At 42.7% G+C, this 14,131-nt stretch overlaps 2 protein-coding genes across 5 annotated transcripts in view; one reads left to right on the forward strand and one right to left on the reverse strand.

The window, feature by feature from the left end:
• unc5db (unc-5 netrin receptor Db) overlaps positions 1 to 14,131 on the forward strand; it is a 392,579-nt gene that overhangs the window by 342,926 nt on the left and 35,522 nt on the right. Inside the window, exon 13 of the mRNA XM_059338101.1 lies at positions 5,066 to 5,293. Coding sequence (XP_059194084.1) covers positions 5,066 to 5,293 — 228 coding nt within the window. The remainder of the gene's footprint in view (positions 1 to 5,065; positions 5,294 to 14,131) is intronic.
• Positions 10,672 to 13,356, reverse strand: LOC131975409 (uncharacterized). Of its 4 annotated transcripts, none has more exons than XM_059338076.1 (3): positions 13,318 to 13,356; positions 12,071 to 12,877; positions 10,672 to 11,933 (listed from the first exon to the last, which is right to left on the reverse strand). In XM_059338076.1, exons 2-3 carry the CDS (start codon positions 12,854 to 12,856, stop codon positions 11,040 to 11,042), a joined length of 1,680 nt encoding a protein of 559 aa, XP_059194059.1. In that variant the 5' UTR covers positions 12,857 to 12,877; positions 13,318 to 13,356; the 3' UTR covers positions 10,672 to 11,039. The 4 variants fall into 4 exon arrangements, with proteins under 4 accessions (XP_059194059.1, XP_059194062.1, XP_059194058.1 ...); XM_059338079.1 differs by lacking the exon at positions 13,318 to 13,356 and having other exon boundaries at positions 10,672 to 10,939; positions 11,416 to 11,933; positions 12,071 to 13,289; XM_059338075.1 differs by lacking the exon at positions 13,318 to 13,356 and having other exon boundaries at positions 12,071 to 13,290.

Here is a 14,131-nt window from a genome sequence, read left to right on the forward strand (position 1 = left end):
GATATAATGAAACTGTAATTTTAAATATGTTTACAGTGCAGTAACTTAACATAATTAATGCTCAAACGATGTTTAACAGTATAAATAGGAATACAAAAGGTTTGAAGCAAATAAAAAAAATAACCACTTACTGTGATTTTTTTCTTTTTGTGTCATTTTGTGTCTGTTGTTGTGTCTTTTTAGTTATTTTGTGTCTTTTTTTTGGTCATTTTGTGTCTTTTTTGGTCATTTTTTGTCTTTTTTTGGTCTTTTTGTGTCTTTCTTAAGTCATTTTGTGTCTTTTTTAGTCATTTTGTGTTTCAATATTAAATATGTTTACAGTGCAGTAACTTAACATATTTCATGCTCAAATGCATGTATAAATATATTCAGTATAAATAGGAATACAAAAGGTTTGAAGCAAATAAAAAATAACCACTTACTGTGATTTTTTCTTTTTGTGTCATTTTGTGTCTTTTTTTGGTCTTTTTTTGTCATTTTGTGTCTGTTGTTCTGTCTTTCTTGGCCATTTTGTGTCTTTTTTATGTCATTTTGTGTCCTTTTTTTGTCTTTTTGTGTCTTTTTTTGGTCTTTTTGTGTCATTTTGTGTCTGTTGTTCTGTCTTTTTTGCTCATTTTGTGTCTTTTTTAGTACCGTAATTTTGTGTTTCAATCTTAAATATGTTTACAGTGCAGTAACTTAACATATTTCATGCTCAAATGCATGTTTAACAGTATAAATAGGAATACAAAAGGTTTGAAGCAAATAAAAAAATAACCACTTACTGTGATTTATTTTTTTATCAGTGCAAGAACAGCAGACCAACATTAATTGCAAGAACTAATTTTGTGCATTTTTACACTGCAATTTTAACATTTCATGCTCAAATGCATGTAGTTGTACTGAGGGCCACTTCAAGTGAGGGTGCGGGCCGTATGTGGCCCCCGGGCCTCCTGTTGCCCATCCCTGTTATAAAGGATTGTAGTTCTGTAACAGCTAAGCCAGCCCAGCAGTGGGTGGAGGACGAGATGTCTGGAAACATGACTTTTGATTGCCATATTGTCGGTTAACTTGTGGTTATTTGTGAGGGAATAAATCCTGCTCCCCCGGCTCCTCAGAGCTTTAGCATGCTGTTTAGTGTCACAGCTCCTCATTAAATCCTATAATCACATGTAGTTCTGCAGCCTGACTGCCTGCTAGCATGGCTTTACAACATTCTGTGTGACAATTTTGTGAGATGGTTTGGATAATGACAGGAAGATATTCAAAGGTAAATTTGGTGCAATTTACCTGTCTGGATGATCCTCACGCAGACAAAACTCCCCTCACAAGTAGGTCGGAACAAATCTTTACTTATTATATACGATTTGCAGTTTTTGTTCAAGTATATTTTCCTTCGGGTGAAGTTTGTGATTTTCACAGGAATTGGTGACATATCATTTATGATTTCCAACACAAAAATGCACTGAACAGAGAGTAGTTGAAACAGCATTTTTTGTCGAATGAGCTGACTCATTCGTTGCAAAAACACTTTTTTTTTCTTTTCTCTTTCAGATATTTCCTTTGGCTTGTCATTGCTGGGTCTAATAGAACTCCCCCTTCCAGCTGGGTTTGTTATAATGTGTTCTTTTCAATCTCTGATGATTAAAAAGAAAAGAAAGGAAAGACAGGACATATAAAAGATTCCTTCATTCCAGTTGGAAATAATGCAGCTCTTCCCAGCTGCTGTTGTCATCTCATAAATAAAACTGTGTGTCTTGCACATAATGACTATTTTTTGTTCTGCTCTGTACTAAAACCATCACTCATGTATGAAATGGTTTTCTGCATTCTCAGGGGACTGCTTACAACCTGTGTGGGTTTTTGCTTTGTGATTTGAACCAGTGTTATGTTACTTACATCATTATTCAACAGCAGTCTACCAGAACTCAAGCAGTAATGCATTCTACTGTACACAGAAGTTCATTTGCACATATTTCTAGTCATCCCTATGTAGCTCTGGGCATGAATATTTAGATCTTCATATGCTTCACTAACAAACTGTATGTGCTGCTGTGAGATTCACACTCTGGGAAGTCTCTAACAGACGATTTCTAATTATTGGAGGTTGATCCCAGGTTTACTATTGACATACTACTGACAGTAGTGGAGTCATTAACATTTCAATGTATAATGTATTTTGCAAACTAGTTTACAGCTGACCATTAGAAGAGTCACTCCTAGACACTTTTCTGACCATTTTTATCCATTCTTGTTATGAAACATTGAGCACCAAATGTGTGTAGCAAATGGAATCAAGCCAAAAATTGCTGCAACAACTTATGGGACACAGCTGAACATGGAAATGGACTTTAGAAAGCATCCACTGATGTTATGACCCTTTATACACCATAATATGTTTCAATAAATAAATAATTAATTCATTAAGTAATTTTAATTAGATGTTTTTGACCAGAAAAACTTGACACACAGTGCTGAGCTGCATCTCAAATTAATCTAAAGCAGGGGTCTCAAACTCAAATTACCTGGGGGCCGCTGGAGGCAGTATCAAAATGACCAAAAAAAAGACACAAAATTACAAAAAAAAAGACAAAATGACAAAAAAAAGACACAAAATGACTGAAAGACACTAAATTACTTTAAAAAGACACAAAATTATTTTTGAAAAAGACACAAAATGACCCAAAAAAGACACAAAATGACCAAAAAAATACACAAAATGACTGAAAAACACTAAATTACTTTAAAAAGACACAACATTATTTTTGAAAAAGACACAAAATGACCCAAAAAAGACACAAAATGACCAAAAAATACACAAAATGACTGAAAAACACTAAATTACTTTAAAAAGACACAACATTATTTTTGAAAAAGACACAAAATGACCCAAAAAAGACACAAAATGACCAAAAAAATACACAAAATGACAGAAAAAAAATTACTTTAAAAAGACACAGAATTACAAAAAAAATACACAGAATTACCAATAAAAGAAACAGAATTACCAAAAAAGACACAAAATTATTTTTTAAAAAGACACAAAATGACCCAAAAAAGACACAAAATGACCAAAAAATACACAAAATGACAGAAAAAAAAACCTAAATTATTTAAAAAAAACACAAAATTACCAAAAAAAAGTAAATAAAGGGACCTTCCACACACAACACGGTAAATTGAAGCATAGTTAAGTTATCTTCTTCCATTTTTTCCAGCCTGTGTTATGATGACGGGTTGTTTAGCTCCACGCTCATTTAAACTTGCTGTAATTTTTGTTCAACGCGGCTCAAAATATTAAAACATTTTCCCAACTTATGTGCTTTCTGCCTCTGATCCTGAGCCTGTCATCATCCTCTTTGCTCTTAAAAGTGGAAGCTTGTTCATAACTTTGATGCATTATATTGAAACTGTGTTTCAGATTAATTCAAATGCGAGAGCTCATTGTTGTGATTGTGATTATTTTATTATATGCGTGTTCTTATTTGAGCATGATTAAACATGCAGCCTTTAATATGGCTATTAAAAAGCTTATTGCATTTTGTTTTCTTTTTATGGTGTGGGGGATTGGGGGTGCGTCAACCCGGTTGGGACATAGAAGGAGGTGCACGGCTAAAAAAGTTTGGGAACCACTGGTCTAAGGAATCTATAGAGCCCAACATTTTAGGATACCATGTCGGGAAGTTAGTCTATTTTGGCGATTTCCAAAGCAGTCATGTGACCGCTGACGTTATGCTATCTGAATGAAAATATGCTCTCTGTGTTCCTACTAGTCTCCTCTTTACATACATGCCAATAACATGCAGTTTAAGGCAAAAACCACATAGTTTTTCTCATGTAGTACAAATTTCCCATTTCCGCCTACTGTATTAGAATATTTGTGCATCCTGAGGTCCCTAAACAGGCTTTGAATGACATAAACTGGGTCTCAGTGTAAAGCTGAGCCTCTTGTGGATTCAGTGAGTCCAGTTCTCTTCATGTGGGATGATGTTAGTCATCAGTAGTAGCCAGTTTATTGCAGTGAGGGCATTTCTAGAGTCTGGACCTCAGTGTATAAATTGAGCTGCTGAGACCTCTAGGATAATCAGCCTCATGAAACTTTACAACCACAAACTAGAGACCTGGAGCATTCAGAGGATGGCTTTCCTTGGTATATTGACAATAAGAGGGTTTCTCAGCAGCTTGTAGAACAGAATTGCTCGTCATCCAATCACTGAAAATATAGAAATCTCCAAAATGACCAAAGTTTTTGAACCCAAATCACACCATGGATACTTCTCTGTTGTCCCATAGGTCTTGGCATATTGATGTTATATTCTGGAGCGTTTTCTGACCATTTTTATACATTCTCCATATGAATAAAGTTGCATAATTCAGCACCAAATGTGTATAACAAATGGTATCAACCCAAAAATTGCCTTTTGACACGTTGGGAAGCATTTCATAATGCCTATGCTCAAATATCATAATACTTTATAATGGCTGACATTTGGCCTAACACGTGTCCATAAGACTCTAAAGCAGGGATGGGCAAGTGGAGGACCGGGGGCCGCATACGGCCCTCACCCTCACTTGAAGTGGCCCTCAGTACAACTACATGCATTTGAGCATGAAATCTTAAAAGTGCAGTGTAGAAATGCACAAAATTACTTCTTGTGATGAATGTTGGTCTGCTGTTCTTGCACTGAAAAAAAAAAATCATAGTAAGTGGTTATTTTTTATTTGCTTCAAACATTTTGCATTCCTATTTATACTGTTATACATGCATTTGAGCGAGAAATACGTTAAGTTGCTGCACTGTTAACATATTTAAAATTGCAGTTTCATCATAACTGGTTAAGTGCACGGTCCTATATGTGGCCCTGTGGTAGTGAACATGAAAACTTGTGGCCCCTTCCAGCATTTAAGTTGCCCATCCCTGCTCTAAAGTGTTAGTTTGTGTGTGAATTTTATATTATGATGCAAATAATCTTTTTGGCGTTCTGCTTTATTTTCGTTACTTCACTAAACAGGTTACAGAGAACAGGGAACATCATGAGAATCCCTACTGTGTCTTCATGGAGACCACCTCTGTGCTTTATTGCAGGAAGTGATGTCGGTGGAGGAGGAGTCCACTTCCTGTTACTGCTTGATGGACTCGACCAGCTGCCACCTGCTTCTGGACCAGCCGGGCTCGTACGCCCTGGTGGGCGAGCCCCTGACTCAAGCTGCTGTCAAGAGGCTGAAGCTGGCTGTGTTCGGGAGCCTGGAGGCCGGCTGCCTGAGCTACAGCCTGCGGGTGTACTGTGTGGACGACACGCCGCACGCCTTTCAGGTGGGGACAGGACACTGGTTAGCTGTTTCTTTTAATTCAGTAATGTTTAAATTAGGGCCGGACTCGATAAAAAAAATTAATCTAATTAATTAGAGGCTTTGTAATTAATTAATCGAGATTAATCGCATTTTAATCGCATTTTAATCGCATATAAATATTTGACCTGAGAACAGTGAGAAGTAATTTTTTTCACATGGATTTTTAGTATACCACTCCATCATGCAATCAACACTGACTCCAGACTTCAGGGAATCTTCATACACTGCTGCATTGCACTGTGGCCTCACAGCAAGAGGTCCGTGGGTTCAAAGCTGGCTTGTGGCTCTTTTTTTGTGGAGTTTGCATGTTGTCCATGTGTCAGTGTGGGATCTCTCTGGGTCCTAGAGCCTCCTCCCACTGTCAAAGACATGCAGCTTAAGTTTGGCCCTGTCCAGGGGCCAATGTCAGCTGGGATTGATCCGCCCCCCTGCGACCCCAAGCAGTTAAGGGTAATGGATGGATACAGTTATTACACTTCTTCCATACTACTTCTGCATACTTTAAGCTATAAAAACAATTCAACAAACAAAACATTTTGCTCTTGAAGGAAGTCCATGCTTGCATTTAACTTTTTTTTCTACCTTAGGTGATGCAGTTCAGCTCCCACCTGCAGGTTTTCCAATATAGCTCTCAGTTTTATTCGACTAAAGAGTCAAAGCATTAAAATTTTCAGATTTTAGGACAAACAATTAATTTTCTTTTTCATTTTCTGCTATGCTTTATGATTTATTTCAGCTTTCAGCATTCCCACGCATTGTCTTCAGGAAATGCATTCTCTAGTTAGGATAATACAACACGCCAGCAATTCATCACAACACGCCAGCAATTCATCCCAAAACGCCAGCAATTCACACAACAGACCAGCAATTCATCACAACACGCCAGCAATTCATCACAACACACCAGCAATTCATCACAACAGACCAGCAATTAATCACAGCACGCCATCAATTCATCACAACACTCCAGCAATTCATTACAACACGCCAGCAATTCACACAACGCACCAGCAATTCATCACAACACGCCAGCAATTCATCACAACAGACCAGCAATTAATCACAGCACGCCATCAATTCATCACAACAGACCAGCAATTCATCACAACACGCCAGCAATTCATCACAACAGACCAGCAATTCATCACAATCTGCTAGCAATTCACCACAACACACCAGAAATTCATCACAACACGCCAGCAATTCATCACAACAGACCAGCAATTCATCACAACAGACCAGCAATTCATCACAACCTGCTAGCAATTCATCACAATACGCCAGCAATTCATCACAACACACCAGCAATTCATCACAACCTGCCAGCAATTCATCACAACATGCCAGCAATTAATCACAACACGCCAGCAATTCATCACAACAGACCAGCAATTCATCACAACACGCCAGCAATTCATCACAACAGACCAGCAATTCATCACAATCTGCTAGCAATTCACCACAACACGCCAGCAATTCATCACAACAGACCAGCAATTAATCACAGCACGCCAGCAATTCATCACAACACGCCAGCAATTCATCACAACAGACCAGCAATTCATCACAACAGACCAGCAATTAATCACAACACGCCAGCAATTCATCACAACAGACCAGCAATTAATCACAGCACGCCATCAATTCATCACAACAGACCAGCAATTAATCACAACACGCCAGCAATTCATCACAACAGACCAGCAATTCATCACAACACGCCAGCAATTCATCACAACAGACCAGCAATTCATCACAATCTGCTAGCAATTCACCACAACACACCAGCAATTAATCACAACACGCCAGCAATTCATCACAGCACGCCATCAATTCATCACAACAGACCAGCAATTCATCACAACACGCCAGCAATTCATCACAACAGACCAGCAATTCATCACAATCTGCTAGCAATTCACCACAACACACCAGCAATTAATCACAACACGCCAGCAATTCATCACAACACACCAGCAATTCATCACAACACACCAGCAATTCATCACAACCCAATGTCAGCTGGGATTGATCCGCCCCCTGTGACCCCAAGCAGTTAAGGGTAATGGATGGATACAGTTATTACACTTCTTCCATACATTTTTCGAACAACTACTTCTGCATACTTTAAGCTATAAAAACAATTCAACAAACAAAACATTTGGCTCTTGAAGGAAGTCCATGCTTGCATTTAACTTTTTTTCTACGTTAGGTGATGCAGTTCAGCTCCCACCTGCAGATTTTTCCAATATAGCTTTCAATTTTATTCGAATAAGAGTGAAAGCATTAAAATTTTCAGATTTTAGGACGAACAATTCATTTTCTTTTTCATTTTATTGCTATGCTTTATGATTTATTTCAGCTTTCAGCATTCCCACACATTGGGCCTCATTCATGAAACGTGAGCAGAACGAATTTGTGTGTAAACCGTTCGCAGACGGAAATTTACGTGCATCTCCGCATTCATCAATATTTTAGTAGCTCCGATCTTTTCGTAGCTACTAACAAAATCTACACATGCTGCTGACCACACGTAGTGCTTGTGTAAATTTAAGAACGCATATAAATAATGCTCGTCACTGTTGGAAATTACAATTTTAATTCATAATGCGTTCTGTTATGTACACAATACGCAGATGCCTTTGAAACATGTGATATAAACATGGCAAACGATTAAAAATATAACATATTTAGTTAAATTAGTTGGCAATTGGCGGGATTAAGATTCAGATTAAACTCATAATTGTGAATTATCTATGTAAATTGACGCATCCTGCCTGCAGTTCTCAGAGGTATCATTAAATTAATGCCAGAGTATATCCAATTTCCATACGACGCACAACGGCAGACAGAAGTAATGCAGGGGTTCAGCGCAGTTGCAAACATGCCAGGTGTTATCGGTGCCATAGACTGCACACACGTACGCATCAAGGCTCCATCCGGTGATGCATTTGCTTACATTAACCGGAAAAACTTTCATTCCGTGAATGTGCAACTGATCTGTGACGCAAAGTGTGTGTTGTTAAACGTTGTGGCACGGTGGCCCGGTGGGACGCATGACGCATTCATCCTGCGTAATTGCGCAGTTGGCACGCGTTTGGAGGATGGAGCTGTGAGAGACGGCTGGCTCATTGGTAAGAATATAGCCTGCATAATCACATGTGTGTGTTATATATGGACTTACCTTTCTATATCCATAGGGGATAGGGGTTACCCACTGACGCCGTGGCTTATGACCCCACTGACCAGCCCGCAGACACCACAGGAGCATACAATGAGGCGCACGCGGCTACTCGGGCCGTTGTAGAGCGCACCAACGGGGTATTTGGACTCTGAGCGTCCTCCTCCTGTGGCAGATGTACTTTTTTTGTGTGCGCTAATGCGTTTCTTTGCGTCAAGTTTAATGTCAAACCATTTACGTTTAACCTCGGACGTAGTTCTTTGCACTACAGAAACCACATTTACTGCGTCCGTCACCTCCCTCCACGCTTTCGCTTTGCCTGTCCCTGTCACACCACTACTAACAGATGAAAATAAAAAATTTTTTTTGGACTCCACTTCTCCCAAAATAACTTCAATGTCCGCTTCGGAAAAATTATTTTTTCTTTCTCGTTCTTTTTTTCTTTGTGCCATGACTGACAGGTTGACAGGATGCCTCTACACACCTCCTTATATGGTGGTCATTAGCAATTCATGGGCGGGGTTCATGCTAATTGCTGATTACCGGGAGCGCGCTGCCACCTTACGATGGATTGGCATTCATGATCATACACACGTGTTTACGATCAGATCTGAGTTTCCCGCGGCGTTCATGAATCCGGAGTAGGTTTTTAGTAGCGTAGGCTTTTATGTGCAAATCTACGCACAAATCTACTAACGTTTCATGAATGAGGCCCACTGTCTTCAGTAAAATGCATTCTCTAGTTATAGGATAGTAGTCCTTTAATATGGCCAGGGCTCAGGAGGTGGAGTGGCTCGCCCCTGAACCATAAGGTTTGTGGTTCGATCATGGTTCTGCATGTCCAAGTGTCCTTAAGGGACAAGTGACTGCCCACTCCTCCTAATGTTCAGGATGGGTACAATGCAGGGACACAATTTCACTTTGTTGTGCTGTGTATTATTATATGTAAGAATAAGTTTCTTCTATCCTCTTCACATGGTCAAGAGTACAAGGAGTATACTTACTCTATTCACCATCTTTGTTATGCTGTGCACCATTTTTTTCAAAAAAGTGATTCTAGACTATAGATCCAGAAACTTAATTTCCTCATCTTTGATTGCCTACTTACAAAAAAACTAAGGGGAAATGGTCCAATGACTGTGCAAGATGGGCAATTTGGTGGCCATTTGATACAAATTAGAAGGTCAGAAACAAAAAATTTCGCTTGGGAACCATTATTTTTGGACTCAGCACCCTTGAGATATGTAAGGTAGGCCGGTTCCTGACTTGTACCCATAAATGCTCCTCACTTCTTATAGGAGGCCTTTATTCTGAAATCCGTCGAGACTATTTGGGATAATGTAAGTAGTAATTAACTTACATATATAACATGGGGTCTAGTTCTGTTTAGACATTTTAATGCAGCAATAGCATTAAAGTGCATTAATAATATTTTCACATTAGGAATGGATGAAATAACTGGCTAATGTGCGTGGTTGCACTTGTAGTGAAATAGCTACAGAGGAATACCACCTGTTTCCAAGAACAAATCTCTGATAAACCCAATGTACACCACTTACCAGCACCAAACAGCAGAAAAGCAAAGTTATTGACTAGCTGGTGGAGAGCACTTGGCAGCTAAAGAGCCAGATATTTCACTCCGGAGCTCGAGGATGCAAACAAAACGTAATAGGAGAGTGATTGTTGGACGACATTGGTCAGCTTGCCAGAAACAAGACTTGAAATGAATGCTAATGCTGCTCTGTGTCTGCTAGATGTGCAAACAGGCAAACGTTTGCTAAAAGGATCGGTAAATCAGCTTCATGAGCTGGTAATGAATGTCGCTGTTGCATTTGCAGCTTCCAGAGCCGCCCCCAATTAGCCAGATAATTGTGTAATGCAATTCAATGAAATAAAAACATTTCTCACGATTATTTAACCAAGTTATGATGAATCCATCTGTTAAATGGAACACTGAATGGAATTTAATTCAAAATTAGGACATAGACCCAGTATCCTCACTGTCCAAAGTTGTCATTTATTAATAACACTGTTAGTAAATGCAGAGGTTGAATTTCCCCATTGTGGGACTAATAAGGGAATCTTAATCTTAATTAGTCCATATATTTGTTGTGTTCGTTAGGATTGGACCCCAAAGCAGAGAGACGTGCACACACTGATGGGTGAGAACTGAAAAATGTCTTTAATGACACGAACCAAAAAACCATACAAGGCAGGCTGCAGTGGCAGGGAGCTGGCTGGCAGGAGGAAATCTTCTGAGGCTTCAGGTGTACAGGGGGACAGCATGCCGGGAAGCAAAGGAATAATCTGGCAGTGATCTGGAGGGAAGACCAGGCTTAAGTACTGGGGGAAATGAGCTGAGTGGATGCAGGTGTGCCACTGCTGCCAACAGGAGGAGCCAGCCACGCCCCCTTCCACACACAAGCTCTGCAGAGAAAAAAGAAAAGGGAGGGTGAACAGAGAGAACAAAAGGAAAAAAACACAACAACCAAGACAAACTAAACTGAACCATAACAGTACCCCCCCCTCAAGGGACGCCTCCTGGCGGCCTACCAGGCTTGTCTGGGTACCGATTGTAAAACTCTCTAATGAGCTCAGGGTCCAAAATAAGGGAGCGAGAAACCCATGAACGCTCCTCTGGGCCATACCCCTCCCAATCCACCAAGAACTGGAAACCTCGGCCTCGCCTCCGCACATCCAGCAGCTGCCGAACAGAGAATGCAGGGTGATCGTCGATGATCTGGGGGGGTGGAGGGGGCTCGGCTGGAGGGCACAGAGGGCTGGTGGAGACAGGCTTGAGGAGTGACACATGGAAGGACGGGTGGATATTGAGGGATGGAGGAAGCTTAAGTCTCACCACACAGGGGTTGATGATCCGGTCAATGACGTAAGGGCCGATGTACCTGGGAGTGAGTTTTCGGGACTCCGTTCTGAGGGGAAGATCACGGGAGGACAACCAGACCTTCTGGCCGGGCTGGTACTGGGGAGCTGGAGAGCGGTGACGGTCTGCCAGTCTCTGGTTGTGAGCCGCAGATCGGGTGAGAGCAGCCCGGGCTTCACGCCAGACTTGATGGGCACGCTGGAGGTGCGCCTGCACCGAGGGAACTGCCACCTCAGTCTCCTGTGCGGGGAAGAGAGGAGGCTGGAAACCATTAGCGGCCATAAAGGGGGACATACCTGAGGCAGAGCAGATCAGGGAGTTGTGGGCGTATTCAATCCATGGAAGGTGGGTAGACCAGGAGGTTGGGTGATGAAAAGCAACACAACGAAGTGCTGCCTCCAGACTCTGATTCGCCCGCTCAGTCTGGCCATTAGTCTGAGGATGGTAACCAGAAGAGAGGCTAGCCGACGCCCCCATAGCTTGGCAAAATGCCCGCCAAACTCTGGAGGAGAACTGTGGCCCTCTGTCGGACACAATGTCCTGGGGGATGCCATGTAGTCTTAGAACATGCTGGGTGAGCAAAGAAGCAGTCTCAAGGGCAGAGGGGAGTTTAGGCAGAGGGATAAAGTGCACAGACTTGGAAAAACGGTCAACAACAGTTAATATGGTATCGTTACCTTCTGAAGGTGGCAGACCAGTGACAAAGTCCATGGCAATGTGAGACCAGGGCCGGTGGGGGATAGGAAGGGGGCGAAGGAGACCAGCAGGAGCACGATGTGAAGCCTTACTGCGGGCACAGACAGTACAGGCAGAGACGAACTCCTTAGTATCAGCGGACATTGAGGGCCACCAGAAACGCTGACGAAGCAGAGCCAAGGTCCGATGGAAGCCAGGGTGGCATGCCACCTTGGAGCAGTGTCCCCACTGGAGCACAGGGGATCGGACGGGGGGAGGCACAAACAGCCGGTTAGGTGGGACACCCTCAGGGGCTGGATGGTCCTCAAGGGCCTCCTGGACCTGCTGCTCGACCTCCCACCTGGCTGCTCCCACCACACAGGAGGATGGCAGGATTGTGTCCTCAGCAGGAACCTCAACGGGGGGAGAGAACTGACGAGAGAGGGCATCAGGTTTGACATTCCTGGAGCCTGGCCGGTAGGTGAGAGTGAAGTCGAACCGGCCCAGGAACAATGCCCACCGGGCCTGGCGAGAGTTGAGTCTGCGGGCGGAACGGAGGTAAGACAGGTTCTTGTGATCAGTCCAAACAACAAAAGGGTGAGTAGATCCCTCCAGCCAGTGTCTCCACTCCTGAAGGGCCAGCACCACCGCCAGCAGCTCCCGATTCCCCACATCGTAGTTCCTCTCCGCAGGTGTAAGACGGCGAGAGAAGAATGCGCAGGGGTGCAGCTTCTGGTCAGAGGTGGATCGTTGTGACAGGACCGCTCCAACTCCAGAGTCAGAGGCATCAACCTCCACCACGAACTGGGCTGAGGGAACAGGATGACATAACACAGGAGCAGAGGAGAACAGACTCTTCAACTTAACAAAAGTGGCTTCAGCCGGGGGTGACCACACAAAGGGTGACTTAGCAGAGGTTAACCTGGTAAGTGGTGCTGCAACTCGACTGTAATCACGGATGAACCGACGGTAAAAATTGGCAAACCCCAGAAACCTCTGTAGCTGCTTACGTGTGGTGGGAGTAGGCCAATCTACCACTGCCTTAATCTTGGCAGGGTCTGATTTGATCTGCCCCTTCTCCACCACAAAACCCAGAAAGCTCACAGATGACACATGAAATTCACACTTCTCTGCTTTAACAAAGAGTCTGTTTTCTAGAAGTCTCTGGAGAACAAGTTTTACATGTTGGATGTGTTCCCCACGTGTACGAGAAAAAATCAAAATATCATCAAGGTAAACAAAAACAAACCTGTTGAGCATATCACGCAGAACATCATTAATGAGACACTGAAAAACAGCAGGTGCATTGGTTAACCCAAATGGCATGACAAGATATTCAAAATGTCCGAGAGGAGTGTTGAACCCAGTCTTCCACTCATCCCCCTCCTTTATTCTCACCAGGTGGTAAGCGTTGCGCAGGTCCAACTTGGAGAAGATGGTGGCCTGGTGGAGGGGAGCAAAGGCAGAGTCAATGAGCGGAAGGGGGTACTTGTTCTTGATGGTTATGTCATTTAGGCCCCTGAAGTCAACACAGGGACGTAGAGTCTTATCCTTCTTTTCAACAAAAAAGAAGCCCGCCCCCATGGGCGAGGAGGATGGACGAATAAGACCAGCTGCCAGAGAGTCAGAAATATAGGTCTCCATAGCCTCCCTTTCAGGCCTGGAGAGGTTATAGAGTTTGCTAGTCGGATGGGTGGCACCAGGGAGCAGGTCGATACAACAGTCGTATGGCCTGTGAGGCGGTAGGGACAGAGCGCGGTCCTTGCTAAAAACCTCCCGCAGGTCATGATACTCAGGAGGGACAGAAGCTAGATCTACCGGTTTGGGGCGAACAGGTGGAGTGGAAATGGTGGTCGGGATGGCCGAGTGCAGACAGTGGGAGTGGCAATACAGACTCCAATTGGAGATAGATAATGTCGACCAGTCAATGTGTGGGTTGTGGAGTTTGAGCCAGGGGAGACCTAAAACTAAGGGTGAGGACGGTGAGGGAATAAGGTAAAAGGAGGTTGTCTCATGATGATTACCGGAAAGTTGCAGGGACACAGGGACAGTACGGAGAGTTA

This window comes from Centropristis striata, chromosome 7 (genome assembly GCF_030273125.1).
Source record: "Centropristis striata isolate RG_2023a ecotype Rhode Island chromosome 7, C.striata_1.0, whole genome shotgun sequence".
Classification (NCBI taxonomy): Eukaryota; Metazoa; Chordata; class Actinopteri; order Perciformes; family Serranidae; genus Centropristis; species Centropristis striata.

Excerpts from the sequence above, each read along its gene's own strand:
- LOC131975409 (XM_059338076.1), bottom strand. The coding sequence starts at position 12,856 with ATGCCTCTGACTCTGGAGTTGGAGCGGTCCTGTCACAACGATCCACCT. Across the intron at positions 11,934-12,070 it reads TGGTCTGCCACCTTCAGAAG|GACATTGTGTCCGACAGAGG; the intron begins GTAACGATACCA and ends GGCATCCCCCAG.